Source organism: Macrotis lagotis, chromosome 2 (genome assembly GCF_037893015.1).
Source record: "Macrotis lagotis isolate mMagLag1 chromosome 2, bilby.v1.9.chrom.fasta, whole genome shotgun sequence".
NCBI lineage: Eukaryota > Metazoa > Chordata > Mammalia > Peramelemorphia > Peramelidae > Macrotis > Macrotis lagotis.
Window position 1 is genome coordinate 314,319,242 of NC_133659.1, and position 14,108 is coordinate 314,333,349.

Here is a 14,108-nt window from a genome sequence, read left to right on the forward strand (position 1 = left end):
TTTTTTATAGCAATGACAAAATGCAGCAAATTCATGGACATTAACATATCAAGATACACAAGAGACTGGCTATTCCTTAGTCTGTGGTTGGTATGAACAAAAATAGAGAAAAAAATTAATCTACCATGTCATTGGCTAATATAACCAAAATGATCAATTCTGTACAACTAGATCTTGCTTTTTTTCTTTTCATGATTTTTTTTTGATAAAGTCCTAGCAACAGAATCACTGCTTTCCAATATACTTGCAGAAGTCCCATCAATGTATGAGAGTGCCTAATTCCCCAGGGTCCCTTCTAGCCCTGGACTGTTACCACTGTTTTCTACTTCTGTCATTTTACTGGGTATAAGGGAGCAAGAATAAAATTGCTCTTAATGACTCCATCTGCAATAGCCAAAAACTGCTATCATAATTGGAAAACAAATTAGAGGCTCAATACTCAAAGAATGAAATATCATTACCATGATTAAATATTCTGAGCTATTCATGTGATTTCAACACTCAGGGAAACTCAGGATGTGGAAACTTTCTGAACTAGTGAAAATTAGCAACTCATCTGAAATATTGTCCAGGGGCTTCCCAACTAATGGGGGTAGGAGTGAGGGAAGAGAAATGCCCCAAAAGGGAACTCAAAGAAGGCAGGGAAAATTGGCCTGATAAGTTTTCTAGTTCTTCTACTAGTACTTCCCATGCTTTCTCACTATTTACTTTTACTGATAATTATTAAGTTTAAAATGAAATTTTTAATTAATTTTTAGCTGCATTGAAGATGTCACAGGTGGAATAAACTGAGTTCTTGCGTTCATACACTAGAGTCTACAAAAAGCAGCTAATATCAGCAAACAGAATATGTGAGATGGGACAGAAAAGCTCACAGAAGCATGGACAGCAAAATCCATAGTGATTTTCTCCTGGAGACAAACCAGAATCACATATACTTTCATTTAAACATTTAAGTCAAGGATTTCGTGCCAGAAATAATTGATGAATAATTTCAAGAAATTTTATTCATATGAAATGAATAAGAAAGCATAAAAACATTTTCCCAAAAGAAAATATATCATAGAGAAGCATTTATCCAACTCAGTTTTGAAAGGTCTAGGCAGGTTACTTATGAAGTCCATGGACTTTCATTGGTTTCAAAGCTTATTAGGGTTACAGAGGGAATTGTTCTCCTCCCTTAAACATTAATATCTAATGTTGCAAATTCTTTTCTATACCTTATCTTCTTCTATTAGGCCCCAGAAGGATCACAAGGCTAAAAGAAGGAAACAATAACATCTATGATCATGGTTTAAAAAAAAATAGAACGTATCTAAATCCTTTTGTACTGAAAAGGGAAGTTTTTAGTATATGCTCTTTATTCCGGAATTTGGCCTGGATTTGATATAGAAAAGGAATTTTGATTGCTTCTTTAGTGATAGAACCTCCTTTACTCTAAAATTCAGAAAACAGAAAGAAGGTTTGAAACCACTCTTTAAACCATATGAAATGAATAAACCATTTTCCTTGGCCATATTCTCTAGGAACAGGAGCCAAGATCCATGGAATAAAAATTTGAAATCATGATTTCTCAGGAAGCACTCTAAAAAAATTCGTTGGGCCAAACATAGACCATGCTCCTAAAATGAGGTCTCTGTGGGGGGAAAAAATCGACACCCATACACATTTGAACATCCCCACTATAAAGTGCCATTAGCTTTCATACAAATCAGATTTTTTTTGAAAAAAGTACAACCCACACATATGTACACAAATTTGACTATTAAGTTAAAGGGAAAAATCAGAAACCAAATGTGTGTGTGTATAATTTTAAAAATGCATAATGAAAAAAATTTCTGAAATCCTATAGAATCCTATAGAATAACCTGAACAGCAATATGTAGAATTCTGAAACAGTAAGAGCATCATAGCTACCACATCCAAGTAACTTAAAAAAAAATCTAATAACCCGAGATATGTGTGCACATAAAAGATACACAGATTCCAGTCAATCTGACTCCAGCTCCCAGGACAGGGAGCAGCTTCTCACTGAGAGGCTCTGTGACAGAACGGGGAGGTGGTGAGCCCTGTCCTTGGACTCAGGTCTCCTGGCTCCCAGTCCACCAGGCCACATTAGCTCTCATAAGAAGAGCTAGAATTTTGAAATGCAGCTAAAATTTGCAATCTATGTCCACAGGAAGTCAAAGGTTGATGTGATTGTTATTGGGGAAAGAGATCCTTCAAAAACTCACCAAGGAAGCTCTCCGAGAACGACGGCTCATTGGCTGATCAAAAGGAGGGCTATTTATCTGCAACTTTTCTAGATAACCGTCAGGTATTCTAATGTCCGCAGGAAGTGACAAACGCTTATTTAAATCCTGAAATAAAAAACAAAAAGAAAGCTCTAATTTTTAAAAGACTGGTTTTGTTTTTACAGTCTTCCTTAGTGTTCAATTACTATCCATTTATTTTGGCCTTATATGATATATAAAAAAACTCAAGAGCTATTTTCCAAGTAGGGTTTCTGAGCAGCAGAGGGGCATCATCTATCAAGCGAAAGGAAGAAGAATGAACTGGAATTCAGTCCTCCTCGATCCAACTGCTACCTATCATTCCATGTTTGTGGGTGCCCAGGTCAAAGTAGCCTGTCAGCTGCTCCTTCAACTTCTGGCCTTTGGGTCCTGACCAGAGTTACCTAGTACCTGAGGCCAAATCTGAACTCATGAAGATGAGTCTTCCTGATCCCAGGCCCAGCCATCTACACTGCTGTTACTGTCTACAGTCATCTCCTGGCTCTGCTCTCTTCTCTCAGCATCACTTCATGTATACCTTTCTTTCCAGGTTTTTCTGAAATCTGACTGCTCATTATCTCTTACAGAACAATAGTGTTCCATCACATGCATACACACCATAACTTGGTTCAGCCATTTCCCAATAGATGGATATTCTCTATTTCCAATTTCTTGTCACCACAAAAAGAGCTGCGATGAATATTTTTGCCCACTTGGGTCCTTTTTGCATTTTTATGATCTCTTTCCACCTCAATCTAACTGGTTCCCATGTCCAGGTCTAGCTCTATAGTCCGAGGTCCCTATCATTCCTCCTTCATGATACATTCGGCATTATCTCTTCCTTTCTAATCCCACAATTACCAGCCTACTTCAGACACTCATCTACTCAAACTTAGCTCATTCTGAAACTACTTTCCAGCCCTCCCACTTCCACTCTTTCTATTCCAATGACTTATGTCCTCTTCTCTACACTTCACAAGTCAGCACCAGCCACATCTAAACTGGTTGTGGGCATCAGGATACCAACAGGCTCCGATGCTGAAGATGCTCATACCTGCAAGGGATGTCATGGGAAGCTGGGGAAATCTGGCTACAAGTGACTGATAGAACAGGAATAACAGTAACTAGCATTTATATGGTACCAACTATAGGCTAAGCACTTGACAAAGCATTATCTCCTGCAAGGAAGGTGCTAATAGTAACCTCATCTCATGGCTGAAGAGGCTGAGGCCAATAGTCAGGGACTTGCCTGGGGGTCCCCCAGTGGCTAGGAAGTACCATCTTGGCAGAGCTCACAGAAAGTACTAGAGCATCCTGGAAGGGACAGATGGTCTTTATAGGAAGTAGAGATACTTGTCAGAGAGGGGGACAAGAACACATCCTGAATATCTATGGAATGTAGGTCAGTGGTGGGAGCAAAAACAGCTAGCATGAGATTAGCTGTCTCTGAGGTCCTCTTCTCCCTTGCCTGGAGGCTCTTTGTGTGTTCAAAGAAAGGAGATAAAGACCACAGGCAGATTGGTGACCACATCTTTGGCTCTATATTTTCTCCCTGAAAGATCTTAGCCACTACTATGGTTCCAATGACTATCCCCCTTGTACATAATTATATATGTGATTCCTAAATATACATTTCAACTCTCAAGCTCTAACTTTTAATAGTGGATTTCTAAGATGAAAATTCTATCAATTTATGTGATCAGGTGCCATGATTCATTAAGTTTAATCTTCACTTAAAAAACAAACAAGAAAAAAGTTCATTAAATGAAAACAATGAACAATTCTACATAACGAAGCAATTTTTATATCTTGACACATCAGAAACAAAGTTTTCTCTATTGGGATGCTACAAACTATTTAATTGTCCTATATGGCTTCTGATTCCTGCAGTTCACATTAGTCACTTGCTATATGAAGATAAAACCAAATTGATGGTATCTTTATTTATGCCACTAATATGAATGAGAAGAATGTCATCTGTAAGCTAAACTCCTTACCCTTCAATTGTTCTGACTCTGCCCTTCCCTTCTCAAATATCAAAAAAACACATCATCACAAAAGTCACTTACATCACAAATTATATACCAAGCAAGACATGAAAAATTTACGGCTACAATGCTAAGACTCTAGAACATTAAAGACACTGCTCCCATCTTTGGGGAAAGATAGGTCATCAATAAGACCTTCTTCTAACAGGGGCCCTGGAGGTTTGTGGTGTGAACCAAGCATGAGAACCAGGACTTGAGGGGATGATTCTTGGGCTAATTTTTAATAGTGGATATTTCTAAGATCAAAACTCTATCAATTTCTGTGATCAGTGATCTAGGGTCTTGAAGAATTCTTATCAAATGGCTTGAGAGCAGGAAAGCCCAGTCATTAGAGTAATCTTTCCAGAGATCCTGGAGCCTTTCCTGGTTATTCTGAGCCAGACGCTACCACCATGTCCAAATATACTTGGTGCTTACCATCCCCCAAGCCAGCTGAACTACTGGCAAACCAACCCACCTCTCCTTCCTAGTTCCCATTTTGGACAGTGCTCATTCACTTTCCCGAAATTTTCCCTTAAATGCTACCTTGAGTCATTTCTTCAAAGTCTTTCCTCAGAGCAGAACAAGGTTGATTCCCATCAGATAGAGAAGGCAGCTGTCCATTCGCCTAAGACTATCACAGGCACAGAAGAGGATCGTTTTAGAAAAAGACAAAGAGGGGCAGGGAGGTCCCTAACACAGTAGGCCCAGGCCTCCCGACAGGGCTCTATCAGGTCTTCCCCACTCTGGAAGCTCCCAGGTCAGAGGCATCCTGCTTGCTTACCAGTCACCTCCAGAGATGATTGATTGGTTGATCAATCCCATATGATACAATCACTCAAAAAAGAAAGTAGGTAACTAAGAAGTCTACTGATTTTGACCAAGTCCAATTCAGTTTGATAAAAGCATGCATAGTATAGGAGAAAAGCTCTATTCTGTGCACTGTCACAGTCTATGTCCATCCATAGATATGTATGGAAACAGTTTCTTTTTTGGCAAATTTGCTTGGGGGCTGGGGGGAGGATAGAAGGGGCAAGAAGGGATCCAGTGTCAATGATTTCATCAGCACGGGTGGTTATGGAAACGCCCTCACCATTGATGTAGACAATCATGGCAATAGTGTTGGTAGTGATGAAGAGAGTACCAACTGCCTCTAATTCAAGAGTCAAACTGAGTTGTCCAATCAGTAGTTTATATTACAAAGATAGCAGATGTTAGACTTGCAAGAAATATGGAGTAAAACTTGAACTCAAGTCCCTTCTGACTTCTCAGGGGGCCTGGAATAGACAGAAATCATAATTATGGGAAATAAAAGTCATGGAGGATCACATTACCTTCCTCATGGGCTCTCCTTCCCAAAGCACAAATCAGAGAAAGGGCTTAGAATGCAAAAGGTCCCAAGAAGTCAACAACCCAAAGGGACAAAGGAAACATCAGGCATCTTTGTGGAGCAAAGTGAGAAAAGATGATGAAAAGGCCAAGGAGAATGCTGCAGCTCTCCCCCAGGGCCTGCTCTGACTGGGGGGTGTAAGTACTGGGGGGGCTGTCGGAGTAGGTGCATTTCTCTACAAAGCTGGTGCTGCAGGGTGGTTGCAGTCCAATGAAGGGTACGATGAGGTTGCTTTGGGGAGGCTGTTCAATTTGATGAGGTTTGGAAATTAGGCAGGAGAGAATACATGGAGGCAGAACGGGGGGTTAGAATCGTTTCCCTGAGGGGCACTTAGCCTGTGGAAGGGCTAGTAAAGGCTACTCGCCTGCTGCCTGAAGTCAAGGGGAAAAGTCAAAGAGAGCAGAGAAAGCATCTCTCAATAAATACTGGGAGAAGTACTTCTCTCCCATCTCTCCGCTCCCCCAAACTTCCTTCTCCGACTGATCCAGGAAGTCCTCTGGACTCCTCCTCCTGCTCCAAGACAAAACAGCACAAGGGACCAAAGCTGTCAGCTACCTGCACTACCCCTAACATCTTCTGGAATGATCCCAAGATCACACAATCTCAGAAACCATCCAGTCCGACCCTCCTGCAGGAATGGGGAATGGGACTCCTGACTCCTCACCAGAACTGAGTCTTCCGATTGCTTTTGAAACTTAGCAAGGTCCCCAGTCTCAAGACCTGTGGGGCTCCTCTCATGTGAGCTGAGGACAAGAAAGGAGGAACCCACCTTTGCTGCCAGGCCCAAACAATCCCCCCCACCCAATCCCTTGATCTGAAGTCCACTGAAGCCTGGGAAGATTCAAAAAGGGAGTCTGGAGTCAGCCCAGGTGGGGTCCCCTCATCCAGCAAGACCAGAACCAGCTGCCTGACCCCAGGGCCCCTCATAGACTCTATCTGGGAATAAACAGTTCCAAAGTTCACTACTCTGGCAGTGGTTCTTCAGGGTACCTCTTCATGCTGGTGGGGGACACAACTGACTACAAAAGCAAAAGAGGCGCAAGATTTTCAAGTTGTTGTCCTTTGTGGGGTAGAGGACAGAAATAAAGAATTTGTAGTGACAAAATTCTTTCTACAACCCAAAGTACATTGGAATCTGCTTTGCAGCAGCCTAGCATAATGTGGTAGACTCTGTGATTTGCCCAGGGTCACACAGCTAGCATCAGTTGGAGGTTACACTTGAATCCAGAGTTTTCTGATGCAAAAGGCTGACTCCTCATCCACCATACCATGCTACTTCTCAGAATATACTGTATTGTTATGGTTTTTAAAATGCAATCTAGAATATTATTATTTAAAGGACAGCATCACAGCTGTCATTTGACAAGAGTAAAAAAAATAATCTCATTGCTGGAAACTGTAATTTCATATTAATTTGCAGTTGATAATGGTCATTTTAGCACTAAAATAAGACTAGTTTAGAAAAGCCTTCTGTATCCAAATTCCTGTTTTTCAAATGACTCTGGAAAACTTATAATTTGATTCCTAATTATAACTTGTTTAATTCAAGAATCAATGAAAACTGGACATTGAACTCCAAAACTAAAGTCAACTAATTTTTTTGACATCTTCATAAAACAGCAACACACACAATCTCTCTCTCTCTCTCTCTCTCACACACACACACACACACACACACACATCCACTCTCACTCTATCTGCATCAGAAAAACAGGAAAGGTAGTTGTTTGGATAAGCAAAGTAGGAAAGGAATGTGATGTCATAACTCTCTCTTTCGATGGGGAGACAGGTTGTCATCATTTCCAAGTGATGTTGCAAGTGAATGATGAGAGCAAGCAAGAATTGGTCCTAAAAGTCTTCAATGACTTCCTTTTCCTGGCTCAGCATATTCTTTTCCTCCACTCTCTATGATCTCTTCCCCATTATTCTGAAAGACCGATATCCAAATATCAAGAAGTGGGGAAAAGAACCATTTTAACCTTCAAGATTAAGCCTAATCCCAAAGAATCCCCCCCCCCCCTTTCTGGAACAATTGTCAGAGACAAAGATGGGTCATTTAATCTCCAAAACAGGCTAGACCACATTTTGAAAGACAGAAACACACTTAGATTCACCCTGACGGCATTTTCTTGGTGTTGTCTTTCCTTCCTGCTGCTACTTTCTCAGTGGTAGCAGAGTTAGAAAGCAGATTGGACTTTGCTTCCTTTAGGTTTGTCCTTTGCCCCAGGGAAGAAAGAAAAGGGTCAGGGACTGGACTGTCTTGGATTTCTTAGACTTTCCTACTCTGGAACATACCAACCAAGCAGCCTGAGTGTACAAAGAAAAATACTAGTGGTTATCAGGGTTTTAGTTTCCTAAAAATCATTTCTATCAATGCCCCCTCTCCCCACCACTACCCACATTTTATTAAGAACTTCTGGAGCTGGCCTTGGAGACATCTTAATTACAAACACCAGAGACAAAAAGACTTGTGCTTCCAGAGTCAGATGATATCAGTCTGATTGGCCACATAATTCGCAAAAGGACAAAACTGATTTGTGTTTTTGGAGTAATATCATTCTGAATAGTTATCTCTTTCAGCTTCTTTGCTATCTTCAGAATGACAACATATCAGCTGCAGTCAAAAGTGACTCACAACGAAGGCTGCTAAACAAGTGCTTTTGTTCCCTGGAGAACCCTGAATGACATCAAACCACATATGCATGTCTCTACAGTTTAAAATACATGACCAACTGGCCTGGAATCTATCCTGACTGCAATTTATAGGAAGATTTACATGAAATGTCACCTGACTTTAAATATTATAGATATTTATAAACATTTTCATTTCAAACAACATCTCATTCCAGACCCCACCCCAGGTGGGTTCTTACTGAGTTTGAGCTGACTTTTAACAATGACTTTCAAAAAGAATGGCTTCATTTTTATTATCAGATAGATATAATTTTGAATAAAATATTTAGAAGAATCCAAATTCAAATATAGTCAAAAGGCTACAAGGAGTGAAGCAATGAATAGGCCAGGGAGGGTCCTGGGCTTCCAAATGGTATTTTGTCTGGACTGTAGCCAGATACTCTAGTAGAAAGGAAATACTGATACAAGACTGAATGGTTCCCAAATCACAGAACATTTCAGGTAAAATATCTACCTAGGAAAAGCACACAATTTTTTAGACTGTAACACATGCAATCTTTCAATGTGCCCAATCTTACCTAAACTAAGTAAAAATCCATAAAAGTGAACGTGTTCCTATGATCAGAATGGAAACCGAGAGTGGCTGAAAGACTAGAGCTTGAAAGGACCCTAAAAGGATGGCAGAAATGTGGAGCCATTAAATCAGGGAAAAGCATCAAACCATACTGACTTCTGAACGTTCAAAAGGAGAAGAAAAATTCAGTAGGGAAAGACATTGTTCTAAAGATTTAAGATGGAAGAGCAGTGAAATCACACCATTCTATTGTGCAACTATGAAACTCATCTCATTTGCAAATGGAGTTCAGATGACTCATGTTATATGATTTATTAATATAGAACAAATATTCTCCCTCAAACACTGTCAACAAATGATAATGATGCTTCTTTTGTACAGGACTGAATTAAACCTTCCATTTTTAACTGGTTAAAGATGGCTATTTTATAATAAACCATACAGTATTATTTCATTCATGCCAGCATTCAAATATTATAGCAATCGCTGTCCTATCCAGTTAAAATTTTATAAAATAAAGAGAAGACAACTGTTTTTCATATCAAGTCTGAACTTAAATTACTATCCCAAACCACAAAGTGGTTTGATATTTTTAGTTTTTTACTTTTCAATGTTTTTAATTAATCCTGTCAAATGCTGGGGTTTAATTGAGGACTCTAATGATTACAAAGGTAAAATTTTTGAATTTCTAGTCAGGAAGTTATTCCATCTTTCCTTGAATGTTCTCAAACCTATTTAAATTTCCCTACACCTTAATCACTTTCTAATCTGCATTATAATTATTTATATATGCAAGTCCCTCATCTGATGACAAAAGTTGAATTCATTTCCATTTCCATGGGACAGATTACACCAACAGAAACAAAAAGTTAAAACCATATAATTTTTCTTCGGCAAAGAGCCTTAGATATTATCCTCTAGTATAAGAATTTATTGCAACTTTTATGAGGAAAAAGCTACTTTTTTAGATACTGAAAGCAATGTGATTGATCCCTAAGGGAAAATATGAGTGTTAACGGAATATAAGTTTTTAAATAGGAAGAGGTCCAGGGATGAATGAGGCCACAGGGTGATTTAATTCAATTTAAAAAAATTTATGAAACTTTTACTCCAGTCTCAATCTGATGTCTCATAGGGAACACAAGTTCTACTATACAGCCTGTATACAGTTTAATGAAAGAAAGTCCACAGTCCCTTCACCAGAAGGAATCTTTGCCAAGAATCAATGTCATTAATTACTGAGAGAATGATCCCCAGCAAGCTGTCCACTTAGTGATGGATTCTGAGGCCATGGTAATCCTTAAAACAAGGGAAAATAGATAATTTCTCTCCATTCCTCTGACAGGAAAAATGACAGAGGAAGGAAAAAGAGTAAAGAGTTTTTAGACTGCCACATAATATTGACTGAGCTCCTTACAGATTAAGTATCTGAGCAAGATTGGTGAAAAGACTCAAATTCATCAATCTTGGCATACTTAGTATAAATGATGAGGAGGAGGTTTATCCTTCATTCTCAAGTGAGAGGGGGCTGTGCTAGGTCCCCAGTCTCACTTTCTCCTCCATACCATCTGGGTTCAGGGGCCAGATATAAAGCAGGATGACTGGGGATGGCCTTGGATGTGAGGCAATCAGGGTTAAGTGACTTGCCCTAGGTCAAACAGCTAATAAGTGTCAAGTGTCTGAGGTTGGATTCAAACTCAGGTTCTCCTGACTCCAGGGCTGGTACTCTATCCACTGCACCACTAATCTTTAGACAGAAAAAAGAGGCAGCTAATAGAAGGATGGCTTTACAGATTCCTTTTGGAAAGAAAACAAGGATTGAGTGGAGTAATCTTTATCCTATATTTATAGGCAATAAGAACATTTCTTTGGACATTTGAACACTTTTCTTATTTCAGTAATCATGTTAAATATTTGCAAAAAAAAAAAAAAGACCACCATAGCAATAATTACAGCTTATGAAGTTATAGAAAAACTACAATGAACACAAGATACTCCAAATTAAATTAACATTCTTTTGATATTTAGTGATTCAACATAAAATGAGACTAGAGACAGCCAAAAAAAAAATCTAGTTCAAAGGTTGAAAATCAAAGCCTTGAAAACTTAACCAAACTGATGAGAGCTCCCCACTTGTGGTGAGGCATAAGGGCATAAATGAAAAAGTAATGCCAATGATTAGGAAATCTTGGGCAAGAAACTGTAGACAATGGGGGCATTGTTACATATCTGAAAGCAAGAAGTTGCACTGAATTTTTGGAACACAGCTGAAAATCCAGAGTTGACAGGTGCCTGGCTGGAGATGGAGGACAAGACATCCACCACTTCCCAGGAGCCAAGATCAAAGACTCAAGAGTAAAACCTATAGCTTCCAATAGCTATACACAAATGAAGAAAGTTCAGGCAGTGAACAAAAGGAAACAGTAGCGGTCCTAATGCAAGGAGGTAATTTGGACCTCACAGGTATCACTGGACTGTGATGGTGAAAGGGAATGTGTTTTTTTTTTTTTCAAAACAAACAGGATAGGTAAAAGAGGGGAGAGTCAGGTAGTCTTTTATAACTATATTACAAAGTATAAGCATAGGTAGAATTCAGAAACCAAAGAAGAAGGGAATTATGGCAGAGTACTTTGGTAACAAACTAAGAAGAGGAAAAATGGAAGTGGGAAGAACATGGGACTATATCATCCCCTGGACAGAAAGAGGCAAGTAATGAGTTTAGGACACAGATAGTGGCCTGGCAGAGACATGATATCATAAAAAAAACTTGTATCAAGTCATCTACTGAGAATCCTTCTTCCAAAAACTGAAGAATTTGGTCTTAGTGATAATTTCATCCTTTATAAGGCAGAGAAAATAACAAGAGGAAATTTGATTCTTGATCTAACTTACAACAAAGATCTAGCTGGTGACTGTGGAAATGATCACGAGGATCCTCTGCCTGCTACACAGAATAGGAAAACCACGGAAAATCAGATATTCACTCTAAAATTAGGAAACAATTCAAAGGGTTCAAAGGAAAAATAAATAGGATCCTATGGTCTAAAATGTTTGAGGTAAGTCAGACAAGGAGAGACAGAAGATGCTAAAGAATGAAATTTCTAAGGGAACTAATCTTTGAAGACAATGAAGTTATCTGAAGAGACTAATGTGCCTGTACCATTAACCAAATAACATGAAAAAGGTTATGTCCTACAGATGGAAGGAACAAAGTCAGGTAATGGAGGATGAAAAGAAGAACAAGCCATCCTTTCTTAGAGAGGGAAACTGTTTTGTTTTTTAAAGCTATACATCCTTCTTGCCTGTGTGACCACTTTTTCATCTCTTTTGCTGATCATCATTCATGTCACGTACTCCATCCCCAGCTGTTCCACAAGGTGGTCTTGTCCTCTTTGCTGGTGATCCCATCTGTTCCCATGGGTTCAACTATGACCTCAAGCAAACTACCAGCCTTCATCTCATGACACTCAGTTCTGTATCACTACATGGATGTCCCAACCACAGCTCAGACAGGGTGGCCAAGTCATCTTTCTCCTTCAGCCAATCCTCCTTTGAGGATTCTCCTCCTGCTTTCTAGAAGGGACACCACACCACCCTCCACTGCTTCCCAGCCACCTTCCTTGATACAGTCAGCTGTCCAGTCTTCTCAGTTCTCTCTGGACTCCAGTTCTAGCCTTCATCCCCTTCAGTACCCTGCCCTGCCCCTGCCCCCTTCAGGCCCTCGCCTCCAGCTATCTTCTCACCACAAAATTCATTGCAGGCCTGCACTATGCAGCTCCCACCCCACCCCTCACCCGCATTACACCTCTTCTATCATCCCCCCACCCCCACCCCGCCCTGAACTTTGATTTGGTCTATGGAGTATAGCAGTGCTAGCATTTGTGGGAAGAAACTGTTGGAACTGAGGTGTGAAGGACAGACGAGGGATATAAAGAATCCAATGTGCCAATATGACTGCCTCAAAAGTGCTTCTCCCCAGTAACCCTGTGAGGTCAATACTGCCTGTATTGCCTTCCTCCTGTCCACATGAGGAGCCCAAGGATAACACAGCTCACTTGTGGTTATGTTACTAATAAGGATAATGGTTGAAATTCAATCACAAGATCTCTACTCTTCGAGTGCAGCCCAGTAAGATCCAGGGCTTCCTTCATCTCAAATTTAGACTGGGAAGTCAAGTGAATTTGAATTTTATTTTCCCTATTCACAGTTAACCAATCTTCAATAAAATTCTAACTTTTCCCAATTCTACCAGAGTAACATCAATTAATTACATTTTCTCATGGAACTAAATAAAGGAAGGTTACATGTTTTCCTCCCAATTACTGCTTAGTAAAGCAATTATGAAATACATTAAACATGATTTACATTGGTCAACATTTACTCAGACCAAAAAATCATTATAGTCAATTATAAGCACCAAAAAGTGTTGCTTTACAAGACTAATAATTGAAAGTGCTTCAAATGGTCAAAAATAACTGATTTTGATTTTATGCTTGTCAAATAAAATTCACTATCCAGTCCACCCCCCCAATATACTAAATTTTTCTTGCTAAGTAACCTAGTTCATAAATTTTGCTACCTTCCAAAGAGCAGGGAGCTTCTGTGCTCAAGAAAACTTTTTATGAAAATTATGAATTTTAAGGAGAATAATGATTTTAATGTACCACAGACAACAGTCAAAATGCCCTTTGGAAAACAAAATTTGGAGATAGGCAAAGCCAAAATATTTTCAACAATATTTCAGATCTGTTGGGGTTTTTTTAAATAGGGAGGGGAGATAAAAATAGTTCAGACAAGCCCAAGGAACGCCACTGAAAATACTTCACAACAAATTGGTATTTTGGCAGGAATAGTCTACAACCATTTTGGTAATCCAAGAACTGAATTCCATGAATACAAGGTTATTTAATTACTTCCCTGACTAAAGAGGAGAAAAATGCCTACTGCGAGTTTTGGCTCCAAGATAGTCTTCTCAAACTCCAGGTTTACCCTGTCATTGGAAGTGCCTTTTTTGTAAAGCAAATAAACATGTGCACCGTTGCCCCTGCCCCTCGAAAAGAAAGCTTGGATTGAGGTCACTACACAATATTTCATTTTATACTTCCACCAAAACAACTTGCTTTGCCCCAATATTCTTCCTCCTCAGCTAAACTAGTGTCCTCTCTCCTTGCCATCACTACCAAATTTCTAGGAGGAACACAATTTTGGTT

General features: G+C 39.5%; 1 protein-coding gene across 16 annotated transcripts in view; it reads right to left on the bottom strand.

Annotated features, from left to right (window-relative positions):
- CDK17 (cyclin dependent kinase 17) overlaps positions 1 to 14,108 on the bottom strand; it is a 166,764-nt gene that overhangs the window by 59,730 nt on the left and 92,926 nt on the right. For 15 of the 16 annotated variants that reach the window (XR_012476257.1, XR_012476255.1, XR_012476256.1 and 12 more), the window contains one exon: positions 2,235 to 2,360. Coding sequence is in view for 3 of the 16 variants with exons in the window: in XM_074226624.1 (XP_074082725.1) it covers positions 2,235 to 2,360 (126 nt within the window). In the remaining 13 variants the exon portion in view is untranslated. Of the gene's footprint in view, positions 1 to 2,234; positions 2,361 to 12,200; positions 12,590 to 14,108 lie in introns of those variants that run through there. The other variant, XR_012476267.1, reaches the window with a different exon arrangement.